General features: G+C 41.3%; 1 protein-coding gene across 2 annotated transcripts in view; it reads left to right on the top strand.

Annotated features, from left to right (window-relative positions):
• Window positions 1–19197, top strand: part of dpp6a (dipeptidyl-peptidase 6a) — a 204070-nt gene that overhangs the window by 164814 nt on the left and 20059 nt on the right. For both annotated transcript variants that reach the window (XM_087170689.1, XM_023395064.2), the window contains 11 exons: window positions 1637–1689; window positions 2981–3062; window positions 7072–7192; window positions 15118–15272; window positions 15387–15484; window positions 16032–16155; window positions 16241–16279; window positions 16606–16713; window positions 16936–17027; window positions 18015–18062; window positions 18185–18303. In XM_087170689.1, the coding sequence (XP_087026815.1) occupies window positions 1637–1689; window positions 2981–3062; window positions 7072–7192; window positions 15118–15272; window positions 15387–15484; window positions 16032–16155; window positions 16241–16279; window positions 16606–16713; window positions 16936–17027; window positions 18015–18062; window positions 18185–18303 (1039 nt within the window). The remainder of the gene's footprint in view (window positions 1–1636; window positions 1690–2980; window positions 3063–7071; window positions 7193–15117; window positions 15273–15386; window positions 15485–16031; window positions 16156–16240; window positions 16280–16605; window positions 16714–16935; window positions 17028–18014; window positions 18063–18184; window positions 18304–19197) is intronic.

Raw genomic sequence — 19197 nt, 5'->3', positions numbered from 1 at the left:
GGGAGGGAGGGAGGAGAAAGTAATCATGGCGGGTTGGGAAGGCCTGTCGCACACCGCTGCCTGTCAGCAATGGCGGCGGGGGCCGGCACAGCCGAGTGGAACTGTAGCGAGGGAGGCAGAAACACAAACAAACCCCTCGGCGCTGCACGGGCTCGCAGGGAGGGAGATGAGATCGACAGTAGGAACAGGAAGTATTGCTGGGAATTTGTCATTTCTGTGCAATTCCATGTAAAGTGTCCCATAACCACATCAGCTCTGCCAGCGCCTTGATATCCATCAAAGCATTATAGCTCCTAATATAGGTAGATCAAATATATTGAATCATTTTGCTGGCTGATGTCTGTGTGTTTACCTCATTCTGCTTCACCACTGAGCCGCTGTAGAGACTTGGTGCCCGTTGTTGCTGTGTGAGGGATGCTGGCAGAGATATAACCTTGTGTTATTGCTGGAGAAGAATGGAAAATATTACGACACACTGGAGATGTCTAATGCGCTGTACTGCATGTGTTCGCATTTATTATTCCATCCAAACCACCGTCACCTTGATAGATGACAGTCGTTCCTCGTATACGCTCGCTGCAGCGGCGTGCAGTCACACAATCACACGTATGCACATTTACACGCAGCTCATCACTATGACATGCAGCGTGGAACACGACTGCTCGTAATAAATAGTGTTTGCATACTAACACACATGCAAACCATCCAACATTCAATGTGAATGTCTCTCTAATGGGCGGTGAACGGTGCATTCCTGCGCTGATCATAAACACAGCCTTGATAGCATGCGTACAATAAAACAGATTGTAACACACACATTTATTGTGGAAAGAGTTCTATTATTTTAGATGAAATTTAAGTTTAGGGGATAATTCCAGGTTTTTAGTGTTTTTGTATTTGTCCAGATCAGAGCACAATAACACATTCACATTTTAGATTGGCCAATGAAATCAATAGCAGCTTCCACTTACATAGAAAAGAGCGAAATAAGATGTTTTTTTTTTTTTTTAGAGTAATTAAAGAGTAACTTAACACAAGGCTGAAAAGCAATGTTCTCTCGTCCGTCTCTGTTTAAAAGTTTCAAGTCTGTTCCACCTGTCACCACACCCACCAGCTATGTCATGGTGCGCTCACACATCCTAGAGTACACTTGCTTTTGTTCTCTCTTGTATCTCAGTAACTCTGTGAGGTCAACGTCCACTTGGACTCAAGGAGCTGATTGGATTTTGGTGGTCAAAGGTCAAAAGGTCAAGGTCATGTTGACATCACAAAACATGGTTTAGGCCTTGTGGACGCAAAACCTCGGGAAAACCTTGAGGGAATCCCATTAAATTTGGCACAAACATTCACTTGGACTCAAAGATGACCTGAATATATATTTTGGTGGTCAAAGGTAAAGGTCACTGTGACCTCACCTTCCTCTGAATGTGATATATCAGGAACACCCAGAGGGAATTTCATTACATCTGTCACCAACACTCAATAGCTATATAATATATAAATATAAAAACTTAACAAGACTATAACAATATTATTGCACTGAAGCTAACTATAGTCTGATTTTATGGCAAGACCTTAAATGTCACTTTTTTTCCCCCATTTCTGATGTGATTCCTTTACCTCTGCTCACCTCCAGGTGTACCAGCATTCCTACACAGCCTTCTACATCATCTGCAGTTTGGAGACTCCGTAAGTCGATGGCAGAGCTTCTCTGTTCCATTTACTCGCTGCCTCATTATCTCATCCTGCAGTATCTCACCTGACCTCACTGCCCGTGACTCCGTGACAGATTCATTCCCACCTGTTCTCACACTCACCTCCCGCGAAGCACCGACAGCTAACATCAAACCTCCCACTCGATGTTGTCTGTGAAATCAAATGGATAGCAAGTAATCTACGACCTCTAACGGCAGCTCCTCATGCACGTCTGTCCCCTTAGATAATCTTATAACAAGAGGCTTTCAGACACATATTCACAATTAGATGCAGAGCTAGCTGATTAGAGAAGAGGTCCATCTGACAGACTTAAGACTTGCTACAACGTACTGCGAAATGCTAATAATGATGCTGCCATGTCATTTGAGTTGAGGGCAAAGCTTTTTGCAGTGTTCTTAAGTGCTTAATAGTTAAAAAGAACGGAATGGCCATTAATTGAAGCACAACAAGTTTTCACTCTTAGTTAGCAATTTATCTTCATATGCTTTTATTTGTCGAGCACTTTTCTGAAACTTACAAAGTGCTTTTCATAGGGGAGGACAAAAGCAAACAATAAAGGCAAATATAAACAATGAGATCCTCAAACACAGGAGATTAAAAACTTATAAGAATAGAATATGTAATAGCAAAGATGGAAAGAAAAACATATTACGTATGCATAAAAGAATGTTTTAAGATCAGATATGAAAGACATTACAGATGTAGCCTGTTTAATCTATGTTTTCACAGGAGAGCCCATTATGGCTTGTCATTATATTCTCACTCTGTAAGTTTTGTAAGTTTACAAAACCAGAAAGATAAGCATCTGGTGAAGTAACCGTTGAATAACCAAGACATACTGTATAATATCATTTTTTCCTTTGAGTAGGCACTTCACTTATTTCCCTTTTTAAATTACTGCCACACCGGGTCACAGTATGGCAGCATTGTCAGCAGCTCTCCTGCTAAAATCTATTTGCGTGCTGCCACCCAGTGGTAACGTGCCAAAACACCACCTCAGCTGATGACCTCATTCATCCTCAGCTCCAGACAAAGACATAGAGGCAGTGGTACCTCTAATTCTGCAGCCTGCACTGCGCAGCACTTTTCCCAATAAGGAGAGGTGACACTGTTACTGAGCGTTGGTATTTATGGATACACTTAAACCATTGTTCTCAGATGTGCTACACTTGTTCTCTTGCCTCTGCAGTGCTGGAAGTCGGCACTCATTTTGTGTATGTGTCTGATATCTGATAGTACTGTTTCCTTTGTCTGTGCACCCCAGGGAGACGTGGAACTTGAACCCTCCAGAGGTGCGAAATGCTCAGCTGCAGTACGCCGGCTGGGGACCCCAGGGTCAGCAGCTGGTAAGAGCTAAGATTCCCACAAATTCACTGTCTCATCTCCTTCTGCTGAACAATGTTTCACGTTCAGATAAAAGCAATGCAAACTTGATTAGACAAACCAAATAAAAAACATATCAGATTAAGAAAGAGAGTCAGTATGTCTCAGGTAGAACTAGCAAAGTGAAAATGCAATGTCCTTCACTCCTGGTTTATAATGTCAGTAGCTGATGAATCAATTATTTTCCAAGGTGTTTGTCTTGGTCAGGGGAACTTAATATTGGCCACCTGATGGGAGCAGTTGGAATGAATGATGAAGGGGATTTGAAGTGCGTCCTTTGTTTAAACCTGCATTACTTGATTTTTTTCAACACAACACTGATGGATCAACATTGGCTGTTCTCGATGTCGAGCAGACCTGGAGCAGCATTAGTATTCATATGGATGTGTGTTTGTCTCCATTTTAGCTCTGTTTTGCGCTCCACCAGCTCCTCGGGGAAGGATGAGGCTCTTTACCTAAACTTGTCGGTCTCCCATTTGGTGCTGAGCAGGTAGCATGCAGAGGGTTTTTAGATCAAGACATGAGACAGACACGGTAACGTTGCTGGCTGCAAAATCCAAACAATAAACCGAAAGATGCTAAAATGCTCTGTAGAGCTCAGGGGAGATTTGGTAAATAAAATTTAAAAAATCACTGTTGCTTTGGCGCTATGAGAGACACATTTCAAGTGCAAATAGTAATTTGATCATCATTAATGTAAAAATGTTGATTAGCGAAGCTGTAAGGTTGCTTCCAATGTTTCCAGTTAGTGTGTTTCCAAGGTTGTAGCCCATGAAGCTTTAGAGGACAGGCTGAACCAACTCCTCCTCCTCGACTGAAGCAGCCGAGCTTTACAGAGAACAAAGGTAATGGTGCATTCAGGTGCTCTTTGTCAAATCACAAAGTCAGATATTTCTGGAAGTAAATGGCTGAGTAAATATCAGAGTGGTGAAAAGAGGGAACTTCTATCATACCTGAGGTTACACTAAAAGCTCTGCGTTTCACTTTAAAACACCTGGAAAACCTTGCGAAGTAAACAAGTTAAAGATTCCATTTCCCTATAACACCCACTGTCAAGGCTGCTAGCAAGAACAAAAACAGTGAGTGAGAGTTTATGCCTGATTTCCATTGTTTACCTCCTCCACTGGCTTTTCCATTGGTCCGTTTCATGTTATAGATTTACCAGTGATTGATGACCCCCCCCCCCCAACAAAAACACCTGATAAATACGACATGGTCACGTTACATTTCCTGACTTTACGAGCTGACCAGGATCCCCTTAATGCTCCGTTACATTTACCAAATGACCAGTGTACAATTGATGATGGGATTGTGGGAGCGTCGCAAAAGAAACACCAAGTTGGTCCTGCAAGTTCAGGCAGAACAAGGCTTCTCAGCTGCGTTTGGAGGAGTCTTGAGGCCTTATTGTTCTGTTGTGACAAACTCAGTCTAGAAAATTAGACGCTGAGTTCATCCTCATCTTTGAGAATCAACATTTTATTCCTGTCGTCGGATATGGGATAAGTTTGAGACTGTTAAAATAGTGCATAAAAACTCTTTTGTTCCTCAGGTTGTAAATCATCCGAATGATTCACTGAGATTTCCCAGTAAAGAACAATTAAACATTGTTGTTTGAGTCACGAGAAGCAATGGTCTCTTCGAAGATGCGTCACCCTCCGCCTCCATCATCACGCAGTCGAACTTGTCAGAGCATTAATGAGCTTCAGTCTGTTGGTTTGCAGGGCAGACAGACTGTAAGTGATTACATCCTGCAGCACAATGCTATTAATTACCTGGTATCTCATCACTGGATTAATTAACACAGACGCTAGATTGATATAGCCTCAAGTTTCCCACCATTAGTCATGAAGTGGTTTTACTTGGAGCCGGCGAGTTATGTTAGCGTGAAACTGAGCAGCAGCTGGTTTCCCTGAAGGTTCAGATGTCCTCTTTCAAAGAGGTGGAGGTTGATGTGAGACATGTCCATCAGCTAAAACAAGCTAACACACTCTGCAAGCCAATGCATGTGCTCTCATATTTAGACATCTAATATACATAAAGCAGTCCAGCTGTTATCCTGTTTCCAAATCAACTTCCCTAAATTCATCTTTCTTTAGCCTGAGTCTGCAGCCATCGTAGGCACATTGCTTTAAGCTAAATGATAGCATCAGTATGCTAACCAGCTCACAGTGACAATATTAGCCTGCTGAGGTATAATGTTTACCATGTTCACTGTCTTAGTTTAACGTTGTTAGCATGCTAACTTTAGCTAAATAGTACCATTTAAACAGAAAGTATAGCTGTGCTGTGGCTAAACATTGTTGTCTGCATTCACAAACCAAGATACCCGGGTTCTCCCCAGAATCACAGAAGACATTACATGAGTGTTGTCACAGGCAACAAAGTACTGCTCAAGACTGACATTCAAAATTGATGGAGTTCCCATTTAATACCACTAGAGAGTACATTAATATAATGATGCATTCAGGGGAATATTATCACACATTTTGGGGTTGTTTCCTCTAATTTGTTCAGATTACCGTGTCATTCCTCCCAAACTACTACAATAATCATTTTCTCACGACGCCAGGTGCATTTTTGTTTGCAATTATGTTGGTTTTACCGACCGAAACAAACCAAACTAAAGTAGCGAACTCTCTGGAGTTTGTTTGATCCGCTCCAAACATTCTCACTGAGGATAAATGAGGATCCCAGATCACTGGCAGAGTTCTGCCTTCCGTCAGAGAACGGGGCCAGGTCTTCTCTCTGTGCTGCGGCCTAGATTAGCTTCTATACAGGGACTTCATCTGCACCGAAGTGACACTAAACCACATGGGCCCGCAGCCCACGTCTCCTCAAGAGAAACTAATTGTGACAGATTCAGTTTTACTTTTAAATGGATGCGAAGTTTAGCGGAGAAACTTTTAGCTGGCTGGTTTTTCACTGTGTGTACTAAATGCCACATTAATGTGATACTGTATAATGAAAGATTACAACATGCTAAATCACTTTTAATTTCATACAATAGGGCAGTGGTTCATTTGTGGTCGGATTCTATTCGCACTGTAGAATAAAGTAAAGATCAAAATGTTGCTATCGTAGACAGCTACAGTATTTGATTTCCTGCTGTACTTCTCAGAGTGAATATTTTTTGGAGAATCGCTCACAAACTGATACCATGGTTCCAGCTCAAGGCCAAGAGATTCCATAATCCTTCAGATACTGAGTGAGCCCTTTTCTGTAATAGCCTGAGATTGATTTCAGCATGGCATTAAGGCTGTAACATTTTAAAATTCCAGCCCCAAGAGCCGCCCCACCCTAGCACGCTCACCGTGGGTGCTGATGATCTATTATTCTCTGTAATGAAAGAGTTGACCTTCAGTTATCTTGAAAGCCCCGCAGGCCTGTGGAGGAGAGCGTCAAAGTCAAAATCAGGTCCCACGGTTTGCCGTCTTATCAGAAATTGAAAAGACTTCTTTTTTCCCCCCCTTTGTACTTTTGTGAAAACTTTGCTTTCCCCTCAAATCAAAAGGTGCTATTGCAAATGTGAACGCTGATCTTCTTTGGGTGACAGGGGAAAAAGTGCCATGCTAATGTGTGTTTCGACCCCAAGGTTGATCTCGGCTGTGATAGCATGACTTCTGCCTCACTCAGGTCTCCCACTCGGGATATAAAGTGACAGTGTGAATGCCAAACTGTCCTTAGGTTTCATCGTGTTCATGCTGATAATAATAATAGTAATGTAACAGCTTATTCATTGTAGGGCAATTCCCTGTAGGAAGACTGGCAGTTAAGGTCAGCTACAGATCAACGTCCGTAGAGCTGGAAGGGATTTGGTGTCTTGCACAAGGACACATAAACAGGACACGAGCTTCTTGCAAATGAGCTCTGATCCAGATTTTTCCGGTTTAAGGATAGTTTATCTCACGTCACGTGAATCGCCATTTGGATTAAAGAGTATTTCCTTTCTCTCTCTCTCTCTGGCTCATGTAGATCTTCATTTTTGAGAACAACATCTACTATCGCTCGACGGTGGAGAGCCGCTCCATTCGGCTGGTGTCCACAGGCAAGGAGGGCGTCATCTTCAATGGGCTCAGCGATTGGCTCTATGAAGGTAAGGGAGAAAAAAGGCTTTGCAGTTCAAGCAAAATCACAAACAAACTCACTTGTCTCACTTACTAGTAGTGGTGTCAAGACATGTAAACAGTTGAGACTGAGCCACTAGAGGTGAATGGCACTCTACATCAGCAAGAGAAAGCAGCAGTGTGTCTTTGCAGAAACAGCTCACTCTGGATAATCCACAGCTCTCACATCAGTTTCACAACAAATGCACCAGAATGGAAAGTTTTGTGCATAAAGAAGAGCAGCACAAAGCTGTTAACTAGGATGCTTCAGACTGCATCTAAATGCAAATAATAAGAGTATCTTTTTCCTATCTGATATTTCCCAACACCCTTGAGATGTACAAAATTACATTTCCACCATTATTCTCTAGAAAGTTGTAGCTGCTGTAAATGTTGCCCTCCCATAAATACCAGAGTCCCACTGGATGCATGTTGGGGGGGGGGGTCATTGTATCTGGTCAGAGTTCAGTTTAATGCAAAATCTGGCAGAAAAGAAAAGAAAAGCTGTAGAGCGCTCGCTGCCATGGTTCGCGTAACTGTCCAAGAGAGCACAGCCACTCTCTGCATTGGAAATAATGGCCCTGCTCTGCACAACGTCGAACTGGTAATTTTGGTATAAAAACCAGGCAAAACCTCACTGTGAGCAGTTTTTATTGAGGCTGTTCAACTGGAGTTTCAGCTGGATCCCGATTAACCAGGACATTGTTTCCAGAAAGCGGTTCTGCTTTTGTATTCAGATTGAAATCAAACATCTTTTACTGCTTTGTTTCTGAGGTCAGGGATGAGAGGTCACGCCTTGAAAGCCTTTACACCCAGTACAGCAAGTGACGCCCTCTATTCTGCTTTTTTTTTTTTTGAATCATGTGAAAGTCTACAGTTTCAGTTTTCACTGAATAAACTATATCTACTGATGTGGACCCTGTGATACGGTCAAAAGCTCCAGAGCAGCCACTTAATTGACTTTAATGTGCAAGTGTTTTGTCAACTGTTGTTTCCAAGGTCAGAAATGAACCCTTTAACAATTCTGTTGAGCACACTTTGTATTAGGCTAACGACAGAAGTAATAGCATTTTCTAGGCTTAAATCATGAGAAAATTGTCATGTGATTTGGATGAACTGACTCTACTATTGACCCACAAGACACTAAAACGACAGTGACCAATACAGAGAAAAAGTCTCCTCCCTCTATCCCATGACTATAATCTGAACACTCTGCAGGAACATATGCATTAGGGACTAATGACATGAAACCGACAGACTCCCGAGCGTCTGCACCCATATTAATATTGGTGGTGTGCAGCTCTTGATTTCCTGCAGGTAAATTAAAAATGGAAAGTCTGTCAGTTTGCTACTGCTTTACACGGCCCAAGAAAATGAATGAATGTTCTACATCGGTTGATTTTCATTAATTCAGCAGCGGCGTGTGTTGTATACACTCTGATACAGATGTCATGGTGCTCTCCAAGCGTCAACGCCACCGATCAAAGCTCACCTGTGTGCCTCGCAGTAGAAAAAGAAATAGAAAAAAAAGACGGGTACGATGTTAGCATTCAACTAATGAATTTATATCCGGCGCACTGGGTGCACTTTCTGCTCCAGTGGAACAGTGTTTTAATAAGAGAGCGAGAGGGAGACGGAGAGTAGCAGAGTCATAGATGCGGAGATAGGAGAAACAGACACAACCTATGATATAGAGCAAGCTGTTAATCCTCCAGTAACACTATAAAACAATACAAATCTGTTTGATAATGTGAACGGCTGACACCTAGGAGGCTTCTGAGCATTCAGACGCTGTGACATGGAGGTTATCTGAGGTCACCAGTGCATCAGGACGGGAGCTGTGTGGCTGCTTCCCTCTGCAGCACTCTTCTTGTTTTTATTTAATGCTGTCAACCCACGGCTCCTCTTATCTCCGCATTAGCCAGGCTGACATTTGAAACCACGTCCATCCTTCAAGAGCAATATCCACGCGCAGCCATTTAAACATTAATCAGTACGATATTGCGGCGTCTGACCCCCTGACTCATATTTATGGGCTGCTGAGGGGCTGGTAATTTACACTCATCATTTATTGACAGGATAAATCTTTCACCGAAAGATAAAACACAGAGCCGACTTCATAATGTTGAGATATAAGTGAATCACAGAACAAGAGAATTGTAACGTGTTTATTTCTGCATGTAAACTGCGTTAAGTAGATAGTGTGATGTGATGTCGAAATATCTCCAGCCCTCCTTTATTGTGATAAGAGAAAGTGTTATTTTATTGTCTCAAGATAACTTATAGCACAATGTCTGGTGCTATTATTCACTGTATTTGAATGTCTGTCGTGTAATAATGGTTAATTCATTGGGGGAAATCAAGAGCTGCACACCATAAGCTCACCCACCTGTCACTCAAAGCAACACACCCTTAATCATACATAACTTTAAGCCTTAATAAATTTTGAACAGGTGAGTTAAATAAAAATTCACCCCCAGTACAGTTATCATGAAGGAGGAAATAAGCTATTGAGACCAAAGCTGTAAACGTGTTTATTTCTGCTGTAAAGTTAGACATTTTAACACAGGAGTCTGTTGGAATTGACTCGCTTTTGCAGCCAGCCTCAAGTGGGCATTTGAAGAACTGCAGTTTTTGGAACTTCTGTGTTGGCTTCATTCAGGTTGGAGCTTGTTCAGCCTGAGTTCAGACTCATCCATCACCTTTGGGATGAGCTAGAACGCCAACTGTGAAGCCAGGTCACTGCGGCCCGGTTCTAACATCTTGTGGAAATCCTGAAACCAGAAGAGTTGGGGATGTTAATGGCCGTGGTATTGGATTGAGATGTTCAAGCATAGCATTTGGGTTTAATATTCGGGTGTCCATATACTTTTTATATACTTTTATTTCTTTTCTAATACACTAGACGTCCTTGATTTTAGAAAAAAATCCACCTTGAAATAAATAAATAAATAAATCGATTTGGCATTGGCGCAGTGGAGATGCTAGCATCTGCAGGGGGAGTTTAGAAGCTGCGCCAGGTTGTGTAATATTTACATTCATCAGTGAGACTGCAAGGCAGAAGATTATCCATGCTAATGACTCAGACTCTGCTCTGGCCAAGGTCAAGCTGAGGCTCAGACTGCTGCCGAGGAGAAATGAGGTCTTAAGCTCTGCCTGTCGCCTGCGCTGCAGATTTGATGCTGAGGGGTGAAAGGTTGGCAAATAATCTCCCCGGCTTGAATATCCTTTGGCTTGCATTGCCGTCTTAATCCGTGAATGTCTATGTGTGTTTGTTTGTTTGTAGTGTGCATGCAGGAGAGACGGGGAGAAAAAAGAAAAATTAAAAAAGGCTCAATTAAAAAATAAGAGATGCAGCCAAGAGCCCCGTCGGCTGTGTGTAATAGTCCAAAACGCCTCAGGAGAGTCTCAAGTGTTCTGTCATCTGTCGGCTGTCTGATTATTGAGGCTGCACTGATACTGACACATCCTGCAGTGTGACGCAGCCCGAGGAAACAGCTGTTTATTGGGCTCTGGTGCGCCGAGATAAAAACCCGACATGGCTTTGATTTGAGTCATGTTTGCCCCATAGATGTTTGGCTAGATGACTGTCTGCATCGAGAGGCTTGTTCATTGGCTTGTTTCTGTTTATCGCTCTGTTTGTGTCAGAGCCTGCAGGGCACAGAGTAACCACATAATAAACACTTGTGCACTTGAAAAGGAAAGATTAATAAAGGGAATGAAAAATGTTGGTTTTAGTTTGGTGTGAATATAAGCTGAAACTGTAATGAGACACAGTTTCAAATAGTTTTGTTGAACTTTTTTATTTACTGCACCTAAGCTGAATTGAAGATATGGTATCTATTTCTCTGTAGGATACTGATTTGGAGTCAGCAGTAAAGCAAATCTTCTTGTTATTATAATAATTTTAGGAGCAATTTAACAAAACTGCATGTGCATCGACAATTTAATTAACATTATGTATAACATCATTAGGGGTTCTACTCTTGATTACCTTGAGAAATAATTGAGCCAAAACACTTCTGTGAAGGAAATATAAGATATCATTTTTTGCAACTCTTGCCTGCAATAATCACATCACAGAACAGGACATGCTTTGTTTGACAAGTGATTCATGGGAGGTGTCGTGTTAAAAGGGTACTCCAGTAATTTAATATTGCACTCCCATAAAGTTTGGCGCGCTCAAACAAGACAGATTAAAAACAAGAATGGTCAAAACTGAAGCAGGCTTTTAGGATGGATCTGGATTCTGCATTTCCCATAATGCATTTGAGTGCTTTCAGTTTGTAACACAGGCTTTACCTTAAAAATGTTATACCTAAGCCTTAGATAACCCAGGTGACATCATCAGGGTTTTTGTTTTTTCAAACTGCAGAAGAATTCCCTCCAGAGCAACTGGAGACTTTATTATACAACAAGTCTGAGTATGACGCCTTGTGACGAGTACACTGAACTTTATGTTTAAAATTGTTGGAGTGCCCCTTTAAGTTACAGCTGCTTAGCAAATGAGATGGACACTGAAAAAAAAAGTTCTACTTTAATTTAATGACATTAGTAAAGTTTTTGTCGTTTGCTTAATATAGACCTGCATTTTCCTTCTGCGCCATGTAGCAATGTTTTTTCGTCGGACTGAACCACAAACTGTGGATGAGGCTTTGTAGATGCTCAGTAAAATCTCACCTGACTCTCTCATGTGCTTTTCTGTTCTTGCTCTGTTATCACTTGCACTGTCACCTCAAATGTACTGTATTTATAGTAACAGCTGTGTGGAAAGCTGCAATGTCATGTCAGCTAACCAACCAAGGAGGAGGGTGTGTCTCTGCTGTCAAATCCCATAGTTTAAAGGATTTTTGCCATGTATATTTGTTTGTATTTGATATTTCTTATATGTGCTTCTTGTGTGATTGGCAGGATAGATGCTTTCGTTACTTCTGATTGGAGAGGTGGACTACAGACTATAAAAAGTACAAGCAAAAAAAAGGACTTAAGAACAAAAGAATTAGAACAAAAGTTGCGTCTCTCTCTGTAGCACACTGCTGCTCTACTTCGTGGTTTCAGTATGTGACATTGCTGCCCTCTGTTGGCAACATGTGCTCCTTTTTTCTAAAGAAACAATCCACTTCATCACCTTACAGATTCCAGATCTGCTATTAGTAGATGCTTTTCTTACTAATAGCAAAAGCGATGAAATAAAATCAACTAAATGCCACCTGGGAAAGTTGATATTCTTTTCCTCTTTAGCTCAGTCTGCCTGAATCTGTCACCTTGCACTCATTATTTCTCACTGGCCACTTGACTCATTGTATCTCATGCATTAATAATACGCTCTACTCTGTGAATAATGTAGTGTGCACAGCAGGATGGAGAACATGGAGAAAGGAGATGAGCCTCTGACAGCTCACCTTAGTAATCATCACAAAAGAAGGCGGCTGGAAAAAGAAAGAGACACGATCTCATTGCTTAAGAGAAAGAAACTGAGAGTTGGCTCATCAAAAGTGCTACCTTCTCTCACTGTTACTTTCTCCCCCTTTTGTCTCCTTACTTTCTGCTGTTGCCACGCACGTGTCAGGACACTTCTAGAAACTTAACTACTTTCTCCTTGACTAGTCAAGGTGACTGGGCGTCCCCAGCCGAGCAGATCCGACAGCCCGGCGGCTCCACTCCACATAGAAAGCTTTTTAAGCTGCCGCTGCTGGAGTTAGCAGGCAGCGGTGCAACTGGCCATGCGGGAAATCGCTTTAATTATTTTATTTTATTTTTTTTACATCATTGCTAATACTGTGTTGTTGCTACTTTGTTCATCTTCAGACATTGAGATCCAATCATTCCCTGCTGAGCTGTGCCAGCAGGGTGCAGGTGGACACACCAGGCAGTCTAGGAGAGCAAAGACTTAAGTGCTACCATTAGCCCTATTTCTTCTCATTTCACACTAACATAGAGATGTGTGGAGTTATAATTAGTTTAACAGTGTCCAGCAGTGGAAAGATACCACACACACAACTTCTTTTGCAGAACTGCATTAGAGAACAAATGCACACGAGGGTCTGTACTGCGGGTGATTGTCAAATGATGCTGCATATCAAGTGATTCCACCAAGCGTGCACGCTTAATGAAAATGCTAATTGGTAGTTGATGTCTGTTCATTCCCCAAAGCCAGCACCCTGTCCCACAGATAAACAGCATTAATGAAATTTTAATTGCAAAAGTTGATATAAATATAGCTGGTGGCAAGCTGTAACAATAAGCTGGACTGTTTCCATGCTGTCTGCGTCGTCGCCACAGACTCAATAATGAAGTAGAATTGTCACGGCCATGCTTTATGTTGTCAGGGAAGTTCCCTCAGCCAGCGCTTATTTGCATAATTCCTTAATAAGTCACCGTATGTTGACTGACAGAGGTGTGTGTGTGTGTGTGTGTGTGTGTGCGTTTTTGTGGCAGCAATGAAGGACCTAGAGTGCTCTTGTCCCCAATTTTCTCTTTGAACAGGAGTGTGTGATTGCTACATAATTTTACCCTCCGACCAACACACACACACATGCTCACAGACGGTCTCAAGAGAACCCACTTGGTCAAGTCTGAAATGAGCTGAGGTTTCTTGCTGAAAATGGTACACACACACACACACATATATACACACACACACAGGTAACAACAGCCCTAAAAACTAAAGTTATCTGGTAAAGTGTGCTGCGCCGTTGTAGCTGTAATGAGAAATTGCTGTTTGGGTGATTTCGAGGAAATGTAGCTGAGGTCTATTTTGGTCGATGGGCAGGAGTGAGATTAAAAGCTGCTGTGATTTATGACCTCAGCATTTGCTACTGTGTGTGTGTGTGTGTGTGTGTGTGTGTGTGTGTGTAGGTTAAAGAATGAGGGAAAGAGTCCACATACAGCAAACCGGTCAGTCAAGAGTTAGTAGAGTGCATTTTTGCTAAAAGGACAAAGAGGAAAGCTTTTTATTTTTTGACATTTTGACCTGATCTTTAGGGGATGTTTATGCCTCCGTGCTGCCGACAGCCAGGCCCGGAAGCATTATGTTTTCGGGGTGTCTGTCTGTCCTACTTTCATGAGCGTGATATCTTTGTAACATCTTGAGGGAATTTCTTCAGATTTGACACAAACATTCACTTGATGACCTGATTAGAATTTGGTGTTCAAGTTCAACGTCACTGTGACCTCACGTTCTTGTGAAGAACGGCCGAGGGGAATTTCATTACATCTGGCACAAACATTCACCTGGATTCAAGGATGAACTGATTAGAATTTGGTGGTCAAAGGTCACCGTGACCTCACAAATTCATACACTAATTATAACACAATTTAACTCAAATGTTTATAACGATGAAATGAAGTGATGACATTTTTTATCCAAAAGGTCAAAGGTCAACTTCACTGTGATTAATGTACAGCAAAAACTCCTCTGGTCATTATTCAATGCTGTGACTTTGAGAGAGTGTGGCTGTATGTCCTGCAACTTGGCTGCTTGATGGAGGCATACAACCATGAGGCAGGATTTGAGTTTTGTCATTTTCAGGGGGCTGGTATTTTCTTCTGGGACAGTGAGCTTTGTCACTTTGTGTTGTTCAAGCTACTTAACATTTGACTGTTATTTAATCAAAAACTACTCAACTTTACATCCATAAATCCTGCGTGGTGGCCAACTTGAGACGGCATTTGTGAATTAACAATTTAATGAGCTTCTGTGAACAAAGAGCAATGTGATACAAAGAGCCTTACTAATGACACGGCACTTTATACATTTCGAAAGACATTTTCCCAGAGCACCTGTTAATTTCTGACAAGTAATGGCAGTGTGAGTCTGTTGGCCTGCAGCCATGTAATTAACTTAGGACTCTGCTGTTTGAGCTTTTACTCACTGTCATTATGACTGATTGTAAATTTATTCTGACTTTTTCAGAGGAGATTTTCCAGTCCCATGTTGCCCATTGGTGGTCTCCAGATGGTGCAAGGTTGGCCTACGCCACAATCAATGACACCCTGGTGCCCCGGATGGAACTGCCCATGTTCACAGGCACACCTTACCCAATGGGGAAAGAGTACCATTATCCTAAGGTAGTAAAATTAAATAAATGCATGTGTGCATTTTTAGAATTTGTAGGTATACATCTCTTGTATTTTCATAGTCCACTGATCAGGGTTTTCCCTCCTTTGACTCGTCCTGTTCAGGCTGGTGAGGAGAACCCAGTTATCACTCTGTATGTTGTGAACCTGAACGGCCCTCTTCACACCATCGAGATGAGAAGACCTGATGATCCCAGGATAGGGTGAGACATGCAAACTGTCCACCAATTAGTCTCTGCTCAGTCAAATGATGCACAGTTGAATCCTTCTGCACAAACAGTATTAATTTACATGTTTTATTCATAATTAATATATTCTTTCATTTCATGATGCTCAATAAGTTTGCATGTATCTCATAATGTAATTTTCTTTGTAACAGTATGTTCTGTTCCTGCACAGATTCTGTAAATTCTCTATCTGCAGTGATACATTTTGCTTAATGTGATCCTGTGTTTAGTTCCATTAAGTTTTTATGCCCCCATTCGCTCTGGTCGTATTTATACCCAATTTTTTATTCCTCCTTCGCTGTGGCTCATACTGTATGCTGCTGCTCTAATATCTCAATTCCTCTGCAAGAGATCATAAATGTTTCATCTCTTTTTAAAATTCTATCATAATCTGCAATTAGTGAATGGAAACATTTTGGCACTTTTTTTCAGTCATCTTATTTTGTAATATTTTTTGTCTCTGTGACTGGTCATTTACCTGCTAACTTTGCTAATTGAAGTTAAAAATGTCTCTGTTTGTTAGTGAATACTATGTGACCATGGTCAAATGGGCCACCACCACTAAACTGGCCATCAACTGGCTGAACAGAGCCCAGAACATCTCTATACTCACACTGTGTGAGGCCACAACAGGAGTCTGCACTAAGGTACGTCCAAGTCCAGTGTGTTTGTATCAAAGGCTGCTCTTTATATAGCAACTGAAACCTGTCACTCTCTGGGTTTTTTTTCCAGAAACATGAGGATGAAAGTGAAGGATGGCTGCACAGACAGGTGAGACGGTTGTCAAACATATACATTATTGTTCAAGTTATTGATTATTGTAAATTTGTCTAGACTTAACTCTCTATTGGTGGGACTGAGTGATGTTCATTAAATTAAAATGACTGTTTCCTCAGCTTTACTATCCAGTAAATTCATGTCAGAATATGATTTATGTTTTACATAAATATTTAATGGCAATGTTGCAGGATTTTCTATGTTGTCTTTTTAAATAGTCATGTATCACTCTTGTATGTTTACCAATCCACTGATATAGTTTTAGTGGTGTTCTTTATGTTTTAAGTCAGTGATTTGAACAATCGTCTCTGTGTCTTCAGAATGAGAGGCCTCTGTTTTCCAAAGACGGACTTAAGCTGTTCTTCACTCGAGCCATTCCTCAAGGAGGCAGGGGCAAGTTCTTCCACATCTCCATGTCCATCTCCCAGGTAACAGAGTATTTATGTGTTGAGTATGATTTAGAATTAGCAAACATGGTAACTGGTGACTTTTAAGAACATTCAGCAGCATGTTTTTTGTTCCTATCAGCTACAGATTGCTTCATATTTAGCTCGAGCATGTGTTAATCGATAACACTTGATTTAGACTTGACTTAAGTACTAATGTTCTGCCTTCTGCTCTTCGTCTGTTTACTTCTACAAACCCCAAAGCCCAACACCAGTACAGACACCCTGCAGTCCATCACCTCTGGAGACTGGGATGTGACCCAAGTCCTGGCCTACAATGAGGACAGTCAGCTGATGTGAGCACCCACAAAACACCAGCAACACACCAACCAGACTTACACCACCCCACTCACAGCAACAAATAGCACTATATCACAATTCTGCAGTAGTTTTTTGTGGATAACAAACAAAAAATAAAAGTCACACGGATGTGGCATGAGCTCATTTATTGAATGTTCATTGAGTATTATGAAATACGTCATTCCTGCAGCACTGTATGGGATCGGATGTTTCAGCACCATGAACAGAGATAGAGACCCCACATTCAAATGCTGGGTTTCTCTCCGTCTCTCTCCATGGTTCTGAAACCCAGCATTTGAATGTTTCAGCACCATGGACAGAGCACAAGGAATGCAACAGCGAAATGATCTAGTTTATTGTCAAGCTGTGTATTGATTATGATGTGTGACTAGTTTATAGCACTGATGCTACATTTTTAGAAGGAGAAACCGTTCTTAATGCCGATTGTGTTGAGCCTCTACCAGCTTATGCATTTCTACACAATAAACTGCTCTGAATGTGCTGGGTGTAAAAATCACCCTCTGTCTCTGTTGCACCCATGAGGAGTGTGACTCATTCCCATCACTCCCAGATAATTTCACACCCACGCTCAAGGCCACGAGGCAACTGCGAATCTGACTAACATGATCTCACATGTACTGGGGACTCCTGTATTCACACACATATATAGGCACACAGTTACTCTTTGTTCCCAGTGATAACTTCAAGCTTGAACTCACCCACCCAAAAACCTTTTCCCCCCGAGGGGGTGAGATCTGGCCTATTTCTGTTCTAAAAGGATTCATCCCCCCTTTTTTTTCCCTCCATCATTCATTTATGAAACATCTACTGAGTAGTTAAGGCAGTGTTTGTATGATCCAGGTGCTTTTCTTCCACTCCCCCAAGTTGAATGGTGAACACAGCTCTGTCAAACTCACAAATAAGACCAAGGTAAACTCAAATCTGCTGTCATGACATTTATTTTTATCTTTGCATTCATGTAGATATTTCTTGAGCACTGAGGATGGTCCAAAACGAAGGCATCTGTACAGGTAATGGCCATTCTTATGACATCTGTACCAACTGGTGGTTTAAAAGTGGAAAAGGCTTCAAATTTTGCTCAAAAGAAAATGTCTACAGAAAGTTATGGTAGCTGTCTTCGTTGTTTCCGTAGTGCTGACACGTTTGGTTCATTCAACCGTCGCTGCCTGTCCTGCGCCTTGTCCGACAGCTGTGGCTACATCAGCGGCTCCTTCAGCCACAACATGAGCTATTTTCTGCTCAAATGTCAAGGTATCTAACACTGCATGTTTGACTCATGTCCCCCATTCTCTTTCTCTCTCTTTCTCTAACTGTCTGTTCAAGTTCCCCACTTGTGAGTTCTTGTGAGGGCATATCCAAGCACACTTGCTACTTTTATAATGACACACTGTGCTTTGTGCAAAACATTCTGCTATAGTGGAAAGTACAATTCAGATTAATAATGATCCTTTCAGGTTGTCACTTTACTCATCTCCTACCTTTTTAAGGGCCTTGATGAAAATGTCCTCTTGAAGTGTTTCCTTTCTTATGAAGTAGGAAAGTATTAATATTAATGAATAAGTTACAGCTGACAAGTTTGACATACAGAGAGGTCTATTTTACAGCACTTGCAGTTTTTAAATAAGTGGATGCAGTTCACATATACGTCCACCTTCCTTCAGATGACAGGGAAAAATCAGCTCGACACAGATTGTTACATTAAATTTAAAGGTTTGATGTCAGTCTAAATGTGTTTACTGCAATTGTGGAGGAAGTATTCCTGTCATTTACTGAAGTAGAAATGCTACATTACAGACTTACTATAGAGTATCAGCAAAGTATTAGCACAATACGATTAATTTCGGTCGAAAAATCCAATGAAAATGTCACCATGAATACTTTTTTATACCTTAGTGCACTATGACTTTTTTATGCATAAAAAAAGTCATATTATAGTAAGGCATATAAATGTCAAAAAATGTCAAACTATTTTAAAGCATAAAAATGTCATATAACGTCATACTATATAGTATGGCATAAAATTCTCAAAAAATGTCATAGTATAATATGGCATAAGATTATCGTAGTATGGTGAGGCAGAGAAATGTCAATAAACGTCAAACTATATTAAGGCATAAAAATGTCTAAAATCGTCATAGTATAGTA

Source organism: Seriola lalandi, unplaced genomic scaffold, assembly GCF_002814215.2.
Source record: "Seriola lalandi dorsalis isolate HSWRI2012SDOR001 ecotype SW California unplaced genomic scaffold, Sedor1 jcf7180002054956, whole genome shotgun sequence".
NCBI lineage: Eukaryota > Metazoa > Chordata > Actinopteri > Carangiformes > Carangidae > Seriola > Seriola lalandi.
Note: the sequence above shows the minus strand (reverse complement) of the source record. Positions and strands in the feature narration are given on the sequence as shown.